This window comes from Callorhinchus milii, unplaced genomic scaffold, assembly GCF_018977255.1.
Source record: "Callorhinchus milii isolate IMCB2004 unplaced genomic scaffold, IMCB_Cmil_1.0 Scaffold13, whole genome shotgun sequence".
NCBI lineage: Eukaryota > Metazoa > Chordata > Chondrichthyes > Chimaeriformes > Callorhinchidae > Callorhinchus > Callorhinchus milii.
Window position 1 is genome coordinate 2,768,867 of NW_024704754.1, and position 16,841 is coordinate 2,785,707.

Below are 16,841 nucleotides of genomic sequence, written 5' to 3' on the forward strand. Positions count from 1 at the left end.
TTAGGCTCTGTGTGGAGTAAGGAAACTTGCCCAAGGTTTCGCCCTCTGCCTGGAATTGAACTCAGGTCTCTCACTTGCAAAGCGAGTGTTCTAACCACTGAGTTACAGGACTCCATTTTGTGGGTAAAACCAATTGCGCACAGCAGTATCCCACAAACAGTTGTGGGTTGAGGATCCAAATGCAAGGATCATTGTTATATAATTATATATAGATATATCATGGCCTAAAATCACTTTCCAATGGAAATAATTTGCCATTTAATCTCTTAAACACATTCATAACATTAAATACCTAGATCATATCACCAGTAGAAAGATTTCCAATCTCTCTAATCTCTCCCCATATCTATATGGCCCTTAATCATCTCTATGAATCTATGCTGTGTCCTTCCTGCAGCTCTGATACTGTTAAATATATTGTTAATTATCAGATGTTAATATTGCCCAAAATAGATATTTTCCAGCTGTGGTCTAACCAACATCCTCACTCTCTTATATTTTAAGGTGCTGAAGTAATCTTGGCTCATACCTGTTTCAATAGTGATAGGACGTAGAGCGGAAACAGCTGCAGTGACGCAGGGCACATTACACCCGGCTGTTGTTGCTGCTGTTGGCTCAAAACTGCTGAACGATAAGTGGAGAGCGAGTCTATCACAGCATTAACCAAGGCGTCTCGGGCATCACTCAGACTCGACAAAATGGATCGGTCAACCGCTGTATAAACAAAAGGAGACGACACTCGAATGAGAATGAAATATTCAGTGTGTCCAAAGGGTCGTGTACACAGTAACTTATAGCTTATAGCTCGGGTAACCAGGCTGGTTCAGGGGTAAAACAATAAGGTTAATGATGATTCCGGCATTTTGAATAGGGCCTTTCACTTCAGGAGAATGACCCAAAGCACTTTACAGGAGTTAACTATAGTGGAGCGACTGTATTTGTAAATTAGGGCTACTTATCCACTTTATTTCATAGATCTTTTTTTGATTACCGATGTAGTGGAATGACTGTGTGTTTGTAGGCGAAAGCAGCAGCCCAATTGCACACAGCAGTGTCTCACAAATAGCCATGAAACAAACAACCAATTTGATTTGTGGGATTGTTGGCCAACAAACTCCCTTCTTTTAAACCCACAGCCTTCCAACTCAAGAACTGGGTTAGATTTGGAGACAAATCAACACTAAAAGTAGAACATTGATTGAGAAATGTGTGGGAAGAACATGGTTAAAGCACTAAAAATTTAAATTTATAAAGTTAATATTCAATAATCCTCTAAAACAACAGCAGCAAATGACATTTACACAGCTGGACAGTCTAGGATTTGGACCTGAGCAGGGGTTTGAGATCAGGGTGGGGGGTGGAGGGCAGGGACGGTAGGTGTAGGAGGGTGACCGAAGGCACGGTCGAAGAGGAGAGGCTTGAGATGTGCCTTGAAGGAGGCAAGGGAAGGGGCGAGGAGAAGGGAGTGTGGGGTGGAGTTCCAAAGGGTGGGGACAGAGAGGCTGAAGGCCCGATCGCTGATGGTGGGGCGCACTGTTACTGCCAACAGCATCAATGGAGAACGTTGGGTTTTAAGATCAGTTTTGAATGCAGACTAAACACTTACCCATGCTGGCCAGCAGGCAGGTGATGGCCTGAACATCAGCTCCTGCGTAAATATCTGCCAGCGAGTTCACCACTGGTAAACACATGGTGTGAACTCGAATGCGTCGCTCACCTAGACAGGATACCAAAAACAAACATACTGGAAAACTGAAATAAATACAGAAAGTTGTTCAAATGAGGCCGGAGCAGCTTTAAAATGAACCATAAATGACTTAACAAATTTTAAAAATAGTTAAACAAATTCGGCGCACTCTGCAGTCTCCCTGATTCTTATCAATAACAGCAAAGCGTTCCTAGTCTATCCGTACCTTTACTCGAAGTGTACAATAGGGCGGCTTGGAACGAGACAAGCTGCACATCTGTCAGATTCTCTTCGATGGACATCTGCACTGCAAAACCCGCGTCAGGGTTTATATTGGGCAGCGACAGCAAGTCCGTGGAACGTACAAAGAAGTTTCCATGGAAAGTATGGATTGCAAGACCTAGGATAAAAAATTAAATAAATTAAACTTTTTTTTCAGTCGAAGGCACAAATTATCTTTCAGTGTACAGGATCCATTTTGAAAGTTTGGTTAAAAGAATACCATCCCCACCCCAGGCCAGCAATTTCCATTGCAAGTATAATAAGTAATAATAATCCTTGCATTTGATACAGGGCCTTTTCTCGTTCTTCGAGACGTCTCAAAGCGCTTCACAGAATGTACTTAAAAGTGAATTGACTGGATATTTTGCAGGCAAAATGCGGCAGCCAATTGCGCAGCAGTGTCCCACAGTCGTGCAGTATCACTAACATCAAGGATTATTAGTGTTCAGCCTCAAGAGTGTACTAGCCGAGTGGTTTTAACAGCACATACAAAGGAGACCAACCTTTTGTACATCTTATCCTCATGACTGCTTCAAAGCCAACCTTTCTGGTCAAATAGCGTTTAATCTCCTTTTCAAACTTCTCCATCAGGGCGGGGTTGTGTTTGTGATGGTATGAAGGGTAATAGTAGATGCAGCCCGCAGAGTATTTTGAAATACAAGCTGAAACACATTAGAAAAAGACTTTCAGTTGTGCATCAAAACAAACAAAAAAAGTGACAAAACCGGTTTTGGGTAGTGATCAAAAAGTTGTGATATCATTACGATGTCTAATAAGTCTTAAAGAAATGATATGTATATATGGGGGATTGTAGGGTAGATATAACAACTTTTTGATCACCCTGTATATGGTTATGGTCATCATTTGGTAACACTTAAATCCAAACAGCATCCAAATATTGCTCTCCCGCTGCAAAATTCACTACCTGAAAGTTTAAACAAACGGCCCAAAAGCAAAGCAACAACAACAAATTACATTTGTATCACGCCTTTCGCAACAGGAGAACGTCCCAAAGCGCTGGATAGTCAGCTATCCGCACCCGAGCTGATGGTTGGGATCGGGGGGCAGGGGAGGGTAGGGATAGGAGGGTGACCGAGTAATAATTATTCTTGCGTTTGATATACCAATGGGAAAGCCTAAAGCAATATTTAAATGATTCAATTGGAACTGGTATTGTGATGCATCAATCTTCAGTGTCACAGGTTTCTTTCTTCCCCCCACCTCCTCCGCCAGACAGGATTACCAGCATCAGGAGATTGATAGACGTGAGTAATGAAATCCAGTAGGAATTGTACTTGGGAAGAACAAAAGAGTTTTCATATCATTGAAAACCTTTGAATAGTTTTGTTGCAACTCATAGTAAGGTTCTGTAATCACGTGTGAGGAATTTTAAAGACAGTTCTTGTGTTTTGAGGGCAGTGTGGATTTTATGAAGCGAGCCCTGGACAATTATGCGTTTATGTAATACATTAAACATGCACAACTTGCATGCATATGCTTCTAAATTAGCCTACCCAGGCTTCAAGAAGGGAGTGGTTTACATGCAAGTCATTTGCTTCCAACATGCAGCATTTAAAGTGTAACATTTGGAGAGTTAATTTTCCCCCTGGCTTTCTGTTACTTACATTGATTTATATAGATTGTACAGGACAGAAACAGGCCATTGGGCCCAACTAGTCCATGCCAGTGTTTATGCTCCACACAAGTTTCCACTCAGTAACTCCCAAAAGGAGACCCAAGCTTGGGGTGGGAGTTGAACGGGTTAAAGCACGGATGTGGGGTTTGAAGGACACTACTGGTTTCTACTTGCATTTACTATACGTCAATTAAACAATAAGTTTGGCAAACATTAAGACGATGGACTTGCAAACATTCGTCTCACTTACTCAGAGATGCCAAATCAGAATATTGGCCATTTAACAGAAAGAGGTCGACTGCTATCTGCTGTCCCGAACAGTCCAGGGCCAACTTCTTATAGAAGTCAATGGCAGGAGAGAGGTGCTGCACATCCTTCAGGGAATAAAACAGAGTCAAATGTGTATAACATACAATTGTTTTTATCTACATTAACTTACAACATATCCTTCTTAGAGCAAGTTACGAGAGGCCCAATGAACCAGAGGTAACCCCCTAAAGTGTAAAAACACTCGAGGCATGAGCAACAGCCTTCTTCAGAATCTCACACAGCGACAGTATTTTGTTTCTTAAATATTTGTTAGTACCTTGGGATTTTTGAGAGAATTCTATAACGACAACTTGCATTTATATAGTCCTTTACGCGGGTAGCATCCCAGAGCGCTTAGATTCTAACCAGATGAAGACCTCTATCTGCAGTAACAAGCTAAAACTTTCCTAATAAATATGGATGGGGTAGGAGTGAAGATATTAACAAGTCAGTGTGTCAACGCTGGAGATGGCTCATTAGCTGCTCAGCTCAAAATATTCAAACCTTGTAATAATAATCTTTGCATTTGATACAGCGCCTTATCATGTCTTTGAGATGTCTCAAAGCGCTTCACAGAAAACACAGTAAAGTGAATTGACTGTGTATTTTGTGGGCCAAACACAAGTGATAATAAAAATAATCATCGAGCATTATCTGATGAATAATTATCTGATTTCAAGAAAATAAGGTGTTTTATTAACAAAAGCAACACAGACGTGACGCCCGATGGCTCATCGTTCCTAACTTCTGGACTTTCACGTAAGAAAAAGCACGACAACAACAACAGAATTACATTTGTATAGCGCCTTCCACGTCGGGAGGACGTCCCAAGGCGCTGGACAATCACTACGGAGCAGTTAAAACATGCTACGATCACAGGATGGCACTGTACTACCTTTACACTGGACCTCTGGCTGGGATCCTCTCTGGGTTTTAGAGCCCCCACACCTATTGAAGGCAGCTGTGTTTGGAAGACAGAGGCTCGACCTCCAGTGGGTGACAGCAGTTTGAACGCCGCCTGCAGTGCAGGCCCCAGGGCACTTTGGGTCTCTGAAGTGTTGCTAAACATCTGCGGCAAAGCTCTCAGCAAGTCCTCGATCAACTTAAAAAAAAAAAACAAGAAAAAAATACGTTCAGTGTATTACTTACTTTCAAACCTTTTTTTTAAATTTTATATTCGATGTACAACAATCTTAAAAACATCGCAATGCAGGAAAGTCTTTGAAACCTGGCCAGCAATAGTATTCTCACTCGGCGTGTAATAATCATCACCGTTCAATATAAAATCTAGCCTTTAGAATATTTGTAGCACATCAAGTACCATAAATCCCAAATGTATACTTTTAATACATTAGGCCATGAATCTGGAGGTCATGCGATAAGGTGCTGGATGAATCTATAAATTACATCAACAAGCACGATTGGATGATGGGCTCTGAAATAGTCAATCCACAACTGCAAAAGCTTTACAGCCTGCTCAAGTTAAAGCAGTATAAAACAATATATAACGCACGCTTGTTATAAGGTGACCTGGAAGTCAGACAAGGTTTAAGCACAGAAACCAACTGGGCTGCAACCATGCACAGTGAAACCAGCTATCTTTTGCAAGGCAGGTTGGAATTTTATTGACTTCAACAACTGCTCTACAATGAAGGCCACTGTACTAGGTTCCATACAGATATTCAAGATATGTTTTACCTCTTTGCTTTCATTCAAGTTCACCAACAAGTTATCTGGAGTTGGAATAAAGATATCTGCAAAAGAAGAGCAAGATTTTCAAACCCATTTGGATCAACATCAATCTTCGATGATTACCCATTGTGGGTATATACTCACTGTACACACAGAAACCCACTTTAGTAACCTTTCCTCATCACTCAAACTTCCTTGCTTCATTGATTATATACTAGCAACTAAAGCAAAATATCAAATAAAATATCCACCCATGTCATTACAGGGAGAGGATTATTATTATTAATAATCGCATTTGATATAGTTTGTGAAGACATTAAAATATCTGACACTTCACAGTAACCACTGTCCACTACCTGATTAACTGTACGATTGTGGGGCAGGACACTTCCCCTTTTGAAAGTCTTGGGTCTTTCATAATCCAACTGAACTTCGGTCAAAATCATCTAAATGACAGAAACTCAAGAGAATGCAGCATTCCCTGGGCTGGACTGAAATGTCAGCCTAGACCACAAGCTGAAAGCCTCAGACACGGGACTTGAACCCACAACCTGCTGACGCAGCAGTGAGAGCGCTAAGAACAGAGCCAGGCCGATACTTTAAATTGGCCACGTGACACCAGCAAAATGAATTCTTCTTCTGCTAGTTGAAAGCATACCTTCTATATCTGAAACCACCATCATCTGAGGCTGAGACAGACCCTCCTGAAGATTGTAGAAATGGACAGTGCTGTCAAATGTAATGAATCCTATCCTCATGCGGGAATCACCAGGCAACCTGCGGGGGATTAAAAAGATAATTAGTTTATCGGATTCTTCTAAAACAGGTGATGAGTTTCAATTTCTGTCCCCGGCTGTATTGGTGTCTTGTAGATGAATCGTCTCGCAGTTTGGGAAGAGCCAAGGCTTTCAGTACCCCAGAGTGATGTGAGTAAGGGGGCTACTGGAGTTTAGTCAGCTAAAACCACGTAGCTTCCATTGAAAGAAAGCACTGTCTGCCAAACAACCCACTGCTTGTCCAGTTAGTCTCATCTTACCAGAATTGTGACTTGCAGGGTTAACAGGAGCCAAGTGGGAAGAAGAATCCTTGCCCCCATTGACTGGTCTGCTCCTCCAAGTCTTTCCTGAGTCAGGCAGTACTCTATGAACATGGTCAGTGAGACACCTGAATCCAGCTGATAGTGCTGTAAAGGGTTTCGCTGCACTCACTCTGATGGAATTTCAATGACAGAAGTGAACAACTAAAACCCAGAGGNAAAAAAAATGAAACTTACACGTTCAGATTTTCCAACAAGGATTGGCAGACGGTATTTAAGTATCCGGATTCTACTGCATTATGAGAAACATCCAAGACATACAGATACACTGCAGGTTGTGGTGGACGCAACTGGGGGGAAAAAAAGACGTTGATTAATAATTAATAATCCTTGCATTTGATATAGCTCTTTATCACATCTTTGTCGCGTCTCAAAGCCCTTCACAATTAAGCAGGAACTCCAAACCACAAGAACATTTCAAAAATGTTGTACGCAGGATCTGTATGTTCCAATCCAGATACACAGAACACTGGGGAAGGATATATATCACGCACATGGCATATTTGTGACTTTCTGATCTGAATAAAAAGCAGCATTGGTATCTTAAATGCAAACTATGCATGTACTCAAATGCATGTACTCAATTCACAAACCTGACAATTTTGTACATCACAAATGTGCTTGAATAAGAGCCAACTTCAGCCGCAATGTAACATCTATAAATTGGATAAAGTGTAGAAATTGTGTTATGAAAACATTTGCACTCACCATGTATTCTGAAGGAGCAATAAATTCTATCGTTGCACTCTGAACTTCTGGCCGCTTGTGGGGTTCTCCGTATGATCGGGTCACTGGATTATACATGAATTCTTCTGGGACTAAATATTGTACAACAATTGTCAGACTTTTTCTTAAATACACAGATATCTAAATAATAATCCTTGCATCACATCTTCGAGTTGTCTCAAAGCGCTTCACAGAATATACTGTAAAGTGAATCGACTATATTTTGTGGGCAAAATAGTATTAGAATGCCTGTTTTTTTAGGCCTGCCTTTCTACAAAACTGATACAATGTCTAGTGAAATGCTAGCGATAGAATAGTAAATATTTCAGTGTCTGACACTGGCAAAAGACAACTCACTTAAAAGCGCAATGCTTCAGTAATAGATGCATTCTTGTTCTATTTAGATAGTAATCTTTATTCTTTTAGATCACTTTTCAGATACCCCATTCTTTTAGAACACGTGGTGTGTGCAAATGTTTTCATGCCTTTCATATCAGTAGGGTGACTCAAACCTCTTCACAGGATTTACTGTAAAGTGTCATGACTGAATTTTGTAAGCAGGAAGCCCATTCCCAGATCTCTGGCAGTGAAGTGCTAGAACCAAATGGCTTGTAAGACCCAAGCATCCAATCTCTTCAGCAGTTCAGGTTTTTAAGGAACTGCATGACAATCTGCACCTTAACGATACAACATTGCAAGATTTGGCTTCAAGTTTTCTCTACTAGCATTTCATTAGCAAAGTACTTGCAGAGTTCAAAACTAATATACAGTGTGGTCCTGTTACAACACAATGGATATGGCAATGGATCCCATACACCGCTGATGTCATAATAATCCATCAGTTTTTTGCTACCCACGGGCGTGGGAATTGGATGGCATTGCTGGCCCCTTGCACACAAGCTATGCCACGAGCTACAGGATTAGAATTTTCTCCCTGTTGGCCTACATCTCACTTCTAGCTCCTAACCTCCTCCTCCTGCTAGGATGTGGTTCCTTAGGCTCTGGCTCCTCTCTGGAACCACGCCCAAGTGTTTTTTGTCCATGTGTGAGTCTTGACATTGAGTGTTACCGGCCCAAGCCTAGCACCTGCCTGTCACACAACAACAAAATTACATTTGTTTAGCGCCTTTCACGTCGGGAGGACGTCCCAAGGTGCCGGAGGGCCAAGGTGTGCTTGTCCCTAGGCACAAGCACACAACCAGTAGAGGGACCTGGAGCAGGAACCCAGACTGGCTATCCCATCCCTAACCCTATGTAGTTCCAGCTGAGGCCAGCAAACAGCACGGAATTCCTAAGCTCTGTGCACTACATCATCATGGCCGTCCGCCCGTCAAATTAAATTTGCTCCTTTTCAGCAAACTTACCATCATTAACTCGATAGCACAAGTTACATTTCCATCTTCTTTGGTCCAGAAAGTTAACAAAGGGGTTAATGTACGTCCGGCAGGAACGACACCTAACAATGGTACTGGATGTGACAACAGGTAATTGCTGCAACAAGAAGCAAAACTAAGCATTAAAGAATGAACAACATAAACAACACATTTACCTCCAGCAGCGTTAACAAAAATAAGATCAAATATAGAATTAAAATTAACTGTAAGGCCATTTGAAACAATGACTTGAAAGATCAGGCAGCAGAACCCCAATGAACGAACAAGTGGTACCACATTACTCAGTTTTATATTCCGCTGCCTCTTCCCAGCTCCTGATCTCAACCAAATTGCTGTGTGTGTCAAGTTATAGCTAGGCCAAAGGCAACAACGGAGGAATAATGCATATGCAGTTTTTCTTTTTTTTTTGGCTACTGAAAGATTAACCGTCTTACCGATAAATCTCTGAAGGGATGCAGATGCAGTCCTAATGGAAGCTTAGCTTTGTTCAATAAAGACTGAGTCTGAGGGATGTTGGTCAGCGTACATCTGAACACGCTAAATTGAAAATAAAATACTCAATGTTAGCAAGGTTAAATGTATGAAGGTCACTTGGCTCTCCGACCCTTTGCCTGGAATGGAGTGTGCACTCTGCCCGGAGTAATTTATTCTGCTTCCCCAATTCCTCATTAATTAATTACCTGTTATTAGCTACAGGCAGACGTAAGCTAAGGTTTGGGAAGGCCATGGTGTGTTGGGGTACTGATGGAAGTTAACCAGCTAACACAGTATAGCTGCCATTGAGAGAATTATCTCCCAAGCAACCCGCTGTCTGTTTAGCTAGGACCAGGATTAGGGCTTTGATCTGCAGCGTTAAAGTTGAGTGGAAAGAACCCATTCCAGTCCTGTCGACATGCCAAGATGGCTAATCTGTTATCAGCAGTGCCCTCTCTCTCTCTCTCTCCAATTCCCCCCCACCACCACACCCGAGGATAGCAATGTTAGAATAAGCGACAGCTGATGGAGCTCACTCTGATTTGGAATTCAATCTCTGTAGATCTTTGTGCAGGTTTGGAATTGGGGCTTTGACGGGAGTTGAAGGCAGAATGTTTCTCTCCTGCAGAAGGTTCACAGGTCTCAGCCCTTCTGGCTGCTGGTTCTGTTGTAGACCAAGGCCACCCATGGAGGTTGTCAGTGTATTCATCCCAAGAGGAGCCTGAAGAGGAGAGTTTGATCAGTGAGAACAAATCATTACTCATTCCAGGATCTTATCAAAGAGTTTTTCCAAACAGCTGATTGGAAACCAGGCAAGATAACTTTGGCAGAAAAGCTTCAATACCACAGCATTATCTTGTTATAATACTGTACTCAAGAACACAGCAATATTAATAATAATCCTTGCATTTGATATAGCGCCTTGTTATGCCATTGAGGCGTCTCAAAGCCCTTCACAGGATATTGACTCCCTCCAAGGGGGAAGCTAATAATGTACACACTGGCCAATATCAGGAACTCCAAACATATGGCAGAATTGTTGCTTTAAATCCATGTCTATTAGTCCACTAAAAACAGAGCTTTGCACCATTTGACAGTTGGTTCTAGCAGTGAGTATTTGATATTCAGCGAGATTCTCAGTTCCAGCACTTACCTGAGGAAACTGCTGTGGTCTTGCACTGTTGACCTGAGTAGGAGGTTGACCACCTGCGATTCCAGGGCCAGGTAGGTTTTGGTAGCCGGGGGGCAAGGAGGGATACGAATGGCCGAGTGTCTTGCCATGCTTTACAGCTGGTTGATGAGGTTGCACTGGTGAAAGCAAGATACACTTAAAATGCACATCAAGAAAAGTGGTGCTCTATTTGATATATAAATAAAACAAGTCTTGGAAGATTGTACATCATGCAAGTATGAGAGAACTTCCCAGAAGACTTGGACCACCAATGAACATTGCTGTGAACACCAACATCTCCGGAAAGCAATGAGTAACATCAGTATTAAGAAGAGCAATTTAAAAAAACACTTACCCATGCAGCCTCCGCCTTCCAAAACATCATAATTGTTTGAAACTATAGGTTGATCACTACCGGTTCTGGAGTTGTCTCCTGAAATGGAAAGTTGCATCGGGTATTTATAGTTATACTCCTGAAAATTAACATCTGGATTACAAAATATAAAGTCAATTCACTTTACAGTATATTCTGTTAAACGCTTTGGGACGTCTCGGAGATGTATTAAGGCGCTATATCAAATGCAAGAATTCTTATTATATTACAGAATTTTCAGACTTCCAGGAAGGAACATGTTAAATTCAACAATACTCTTGAAAACACTGATTTTCTCTCTCTCCCCTCAACTAGAGCCCAATTTCACTACAGAAGTAATTTGTGTGGTACAGTTTTGTATTGTGGTACATTGCTGTGTGCAAATTGACTTCCTTTTAAACTAGAAGTCATTTAAAATAAACTAACACTGAGTTTGAATATACTTTTGTATAGAAGATGAACCAAATGGACAGTATACACTTGCTTTACCCATTTAGTTAAGATGCCTAAAATACACAGCAAAGGGATATTATTCAAATTCAAAGCAACGCATACAAACTCATTATTGGGCAGTGGATGCAAAACACTTTGGCATTTATGTTCAGTATTTTAGATATTCCAGGAAGGTACAAATGGCTTGAGATGAAAATCCAAGCTCATAAAATGGCACTTTATCTGTCTTTTACAAATGTAACATTTCCATGAAATTTAAATAATTTCCACATCATGTTGCATTTGCTTGTGAAATGTGAAGATACAATACCAAATTACACTTGTAAAGTGCCTTTCAGGTCAGGAGAACGTCCCAAGGCGCTGAACTGTCAGGGATTAGGACCGGGGGGGGGGGGTGGGTGGGGGGGAGGTGGGGGTAAGAGGGTGGCCGAAGAGGAGGGCCTTGAGGCGTGCCTTGAAGGAGGCAAGGGAGTGAGCAAGACGAAGGGAATGTGGGATGGAATTCCAGAGGGTGGGGGCAGAGAGGCTAAAGGCCCGACCGCCAATGGTCGGAGCAGGACTCAGCGGACAGGTTGATAAGGGGTCAGCAGGTCATGGAGGGCCTTGAAGGTGAGGACGAGAACTTTGAATTCGATCCTCTGAGGGATGGGGAACAGTGGAGCCGGACGAGGGTGGGAGTGATGGGGTCTCGGAGCCTGGTTTGGGAGAGGACACGAGCTGCAGAGTTTTGGATGATCTGCAGCTTGTGGAGGGAAGAGGACTTCACATAACATACTGTAAAGTGAATTGACTGTATATTTATGATGTTCTAAAAGCACCTGCACCAATAAATGCATCTCCACAAGCAATAAGTGCCATTACCACTTTTATCTCTACTGCTTAGCTCACAATTAATTCTTAAACCAATATATTGAATTTTTAATCTGAAAAAACATGGCAGGAAACTCCACCGTGAGAACAGTTAACAACTCATTATCTCAACACAAAACTTTTCTGCTTTACTCATCTTCCTTTCACAATTCTTCCAATACAGATTAAATGTTTCACACGTGGATTTCCTCATTATAAAAGCAGGGTCTGGCTCCGAATGCATGGTTTACCGCCTTAATCCCAATCATTTAAATATGCTTAACTTACCATTTAAAATGCGCAAAGCTTTAGGACAAAGTAGAACTGTAGTTTCACCACCAACAACAATAAATTACATTTGTTTAGAGAGTTCCACGTCAGGAGGACGTCCCAAAGATCTGGATAGCGAGGGATCCGCACCCGAGCTGGTGGTTGGGATCAGGAATGGTGGAGGGTGGGGAGGGTAAGGGTAGGAGGGTGACCGAAGGCACGGTCGAAGAGGAGGGTCTTGAGATGGGCCTCGAAGGAGGTAAGGGAGGGGTGAGGCGGCGGGACTGTGAGATGGAGTTCCAGAGTGTGGGGGCAGAGGCCGAAGGCCTGCCCGCCAATGGTGGGGCGGGTAAAACGGGGGACGTAAAGCAGGCTGGAGTCCACTGAGCAGCAGAATTCTGCAGTAAAATATTCCCATCGTCTTCTTTCCCTCCCATTCCCTCGTTTCTCCTGAAAGCAGAACTGGTGTTGCTTGACAGTTCCGCAGGATGAACCTCTCATATCTCACCCAAGGTGTTACTTTCATGTTGGTATAGTCAGTGTCCTTTACCTCACTCACATCATTCCAAATCTAACTTGTGGATGAAGGTACATTTATAGACGGCCTCTTCCCGAGAGAAAAAAACACCTGCTTCCGAAAAAAGTTTTTTTTGGGGGGGAATGCATTAATGTAGAGCAACTTTTAAAATGATTGCGTTTATAGCATCTTAAAAAGTACTCTGCTAAAACCGCCTGTCAAGCAGTTTGTGTTATATAATCCAAACAGCATTCACTATATTTAGCAAAACGTACTCTACACAACACTGGACTATATATAGGTTTGGATCATTAAACAGGGCATCAATTGACATGGATTATCTAACGTTTCTCTGTCTCAATTTATATAAGCAATCCGTGCATCAGAGTTGATAATTAAGTTTTTTTCATCCATGGGAGGCTTACCTTCTAGTCCTCCTGAGAAGTTTAGGTTTTGCGGCAATGGTCTATCATGACTATTTGTTGCCGGAGGACAAGTTGGTCTAATCATAGAAGCACCTCCACTTGGTGGAGGGGCCCCCAGGGGTGGTCTGCCGGGCTGATACATCCGAGGTATTGGCTGGCTGACTGGTGCATGACCTAATCCTGTCGAGATATTGAAATCATTAACAAGAATTTACATACGCAAGTTCATTTATATATAAAATATATATATATATACACACACACACTTTGTTCACTGCATTATAAAGTATAATCCCTTCAAAACAAGACACTGCTGTGTGCATTTGCTGCCAAGTTTCGCCCAAAATTACATAGTCAATTCACTTTGCGGTATATTCTGTGAAGCGCTTTAAGAGGTCTCAGAGACGTGATAAGGCCCTATGTCAAATGCAAGGACTATAACTATTTATCCTTCTTTAGAATTTTTCCAATTAGGTACTTAATGGAAACTAATCACAAAGGGCCATTCATTTCAAACAAAAATGCACAGTACGATCTTACAAAACCACATTTAAAAATTCCTAGTATGTAAACACCAGTCATTTTTATTCTCCCTTTCCTCCAAGCTCAATAAGTTTGCCAGAGATCATTAGTATTGGAAACAATTCACTCTGTTGTCCCAATAAACCCATAAAATGAAATTATTACCTCAATTTACCCACAACAGCAATGTATCTCTTAAACTACCACTTTACTCTGCAGCACAATATACTGTATATACTGTATAGACCAGCTTCAGAAAAATGGTTGTTCCACTGGATATTTGAGCACTCGAGCAGACAATGTGAAATTTTCACATTGACCTATATTTCCGTTTTGCATACATTTGTACATGACTAACTGTCACAATTCATTGAAAGTACAAAAGACCAAAAGGTCAATCTCATTTTGAGCAAAATTCTTTGATTTCCTAGTAGAGATGTGCATTTTTGACTGTAGTTTTGTGTATTTAGTCACTGAGCACCTTTCAATATTTTGCACATGTGCATTGCAGTTATCACCAGCTGTCTCAACAACATCTTGCGTTTATACAGCGCCTTTCACACCGGACGGCGTCTCGGAGTGCTTCACAGTTGCGGAGCCTGATGCCAAGCCAGGGGGAGGGGAAAAGTGACTATAGGCACGGTTGAAGATGAAGGAGGGGGGCAAGGCAAAGCGATTGAGGGTGAGAGTTCCACAGCTTCGGGGCACAGTGGCTGAAAGACAAGTTGGCATCTAAGGAAGCGTGTACAAAAAGCAGCCCGAGTAGATCAGCCCTCTAGTATAAAACCGCATTGGTTTCCTTGAGAGAACTGAAGAGCTACTTGATAAACCCAAGAATTGATTTTCTGCTTTGAGAATGCACAGTGCATAAAACCCAAACCAAGTTACAAATGCTTCCTAACCAATTCAGTAATGTTCACCTCTCATCTATAAGAATTGTTTATTTTTATCTGAGCCACATATAGCGGGAGAGAGCCAGACTGAATTTTAAAATTCGTCGAGGTTTAACAATATTTTTAAACTCTCATCTTTTATAAATAGTTGTGAAATCATTCCAAAAACTGGTCACACCCAATGCTGGATTAAGAGCAGTGCCAGACACGATAGCATAATACCCTCCACATTTGTACTATGCAGTTGGATTTCAGAAAGGCAGCTGCATTTTCCAATGTAGTCTGCTGGCGTAGCAGTAATCCCTACTCCACTTGCAGATTTTAACTGGCAACATCGAGATAATCCACCCCAACCCACGCCCATCACTGTTCAGTGGGTAAATGGGTAAATTTACCCATTTAAATTTCGCCCACAAAATATACAGTCAATTCACTTTACAGTATATTCTGTGAAGCGTTTTGAGACGTCTTGAAGACGTGACAAGGCGCAATATCAAATGCAAGGATTATTATTACTATAGATGTGATTTGGTACTGAGCCAGAACTTGAAGGTCCCACGTGTATGCAGAAATAGGTACATCAGGACAGCAGTGCTCACGCCCAGGAAAGAAGGAACAAATGATCAAGAAAACCTATTGTAGTATGTCTTCAGGAGGGGATGGAGTAGAAAGTTTGGGGAGGTGGGGAAAAGAGAAAAAAAAGATAAAGCATTATTGTTTATTCAAAGGATTTGAAGAATAGGATCTGTGGCGTGGAACTTCCTCTACAGAGATACGTTCCCAAATTTGCAGACTGCAGCAATTTTGGAGAGGAACAAAGATGCAATGCATAAAAACAATGCAAGTAGAAAATTAGCGCAAAGGTTCATGGTAAGGATACAAAAGCAGTATTCAACACCTGGAAGACATGACATCTGTGGTTTGCATGACACACCTCCCATTTCAGACTACTCTGCTGCTCGTGCAAGCTTTGATTGGGAGCCTTGGAATTCAGTCGTTAATACTCTTTATGTATGTAATATGAAGGAAACAAATTATATCCAGAATGTCATACGGATAGAACACCACAGGGGACATGCCTTATAAAACCAACATAATGGCATAGTGTGTTGTACATTTTGTCCAAACAAAAGGCCAAAGTGCAATGTTGCAAGACTGGAAATTGATCATGCTCACGGTCACCTCCCCCGCTCCCTCTCCCCCTGGCTCCTTATCAAGACTTCGCCAGTGTGAAGTGCTCCGGGACTCTATCCCACGTGAAGGGTGCTATGTGAATGCAAGTTGTTGAAATAATGATGCTCTTTGATGTAGTGTCAGGAAGTGTCTCCTGAGCCGAGGCAAAGGCGAGCAGGTTTCCTTACCAACTGCGTCCTCCCATTAATCCCCTGGGCTCCTGCTGCTGCCATGACAGGACAGTTCACTGGCGAGGGAGGGAGCGGGAGGGCTACCAGTTGGACCACCTTGATCTAACCCAATTACTTTCCCTTTATTTTACTTCAGATTGAGCCATGTCGCCACGAACCACTATTCTTAAAATAACACACAAAAACACTTGACACTAACACTCAGGGGGATGGAATGAGGAGAGAATAAAGAACGAGAACGTTGCTGTAGGTAGAGTATAAAGAAAGCAGATGTACATTTCTGTACTGATATCAGATTTTCCAACCAAAATATCACAATGAACCAAAGTTCAACCTTCTCTTCCTCCTGGCTCATTCACTCATTAATCTGGCACTGTGAACAGACTTTAGTACCAGAAGCATTCCAGAAGAGCTTTATTAGCAGAATACCTTTATCAGAAACCCTGTTGTTAAAGAGTATTGTAATGAGGTAGTTAGCTAGTAGTCAATTGAACGTAAGGTCAATGTTCACCTCCAACAACAGGGACCTTTCAACCTCCTCTGTCACAACGCAGTCGGTGCTAATCCAGCCAGTCATTCACCTTGCATGATGAGTAAGCAACTGTGTGACTCCGGAAAAACGCAGCACTGTGGAAACTCTAAGACGTACGAGGGGCTGAATGGCCTATTCCTGTTTCTTTGTTTCTAGGAGCAGAGGAATATATATCC

General features: G+C 41.9%; 1 protein-coding gene across 1 annotated transcript in view; it reads right to left on the reverse strand.

Annotated features, from left to right (window-relative positions):
* The window catches only part of sec24a (SEC24 homolog A, COPII coat complex component), a 29,654-nt gene that overhangs the window by 6,270 nt on the left and 6,543 nt on the right, over positions 1-16,841 (reverse strand). The window contains exons 3-18 of the mRNA XM_042339867.1: positions 13,355-13,534; positions 10,823-10,900; positions 10,450-10,604; positions 9,833-10,017; positions 9,257-9,359; positions 8,793-8,919; positions 7,411-7,520; positions 6,880-6,992; positions 6,265-6,383; positions 5,613-5,668; positions 4,810-5,016; positions 3,856-3,979; positions 2,473-2,631; positions 1,914-2,087; positions 1,607-1,717; positions 530-714 (exon numbers count right to left, since the gene is read on the reverse strand). Coding sequence (XP_042195801.1) covers positions 530-714; positions 1,607-1,717; positions 1,914-2,087; positions 2,473-2,631; positions 3,856-3,979; positions 4,810-5,016; positions 5,613-5,668; positions 6,265-6,383; positions 6,880-6,992; positions 7,411-7,520; positions 8,793-8,919; positions 9,257-9,359; positions 9,833-10,017; positions 10,450-10,604; positions 10,823-10,900; positions 13,355-13,534 — 2,186 coding nt within the window. The remainder of the gene's footprint in view (positions 1-529; positions 715-1,606; positions 1,718-1,913; positions 2,088-2,472; positions 2,632-3,855; positions 3,980-4,809; positions 5,017-5,612; positions 5,669-6,264; positions 6,384-6,879; positions 6,993-7,410; positions 7,521-8,792; positions 8,920-9,256; positions 9,360-9,832; positions 10,018-10,449; positions 10,605-10,822; positions 10,901-13,354; positions 13,535-16,841) is intronic.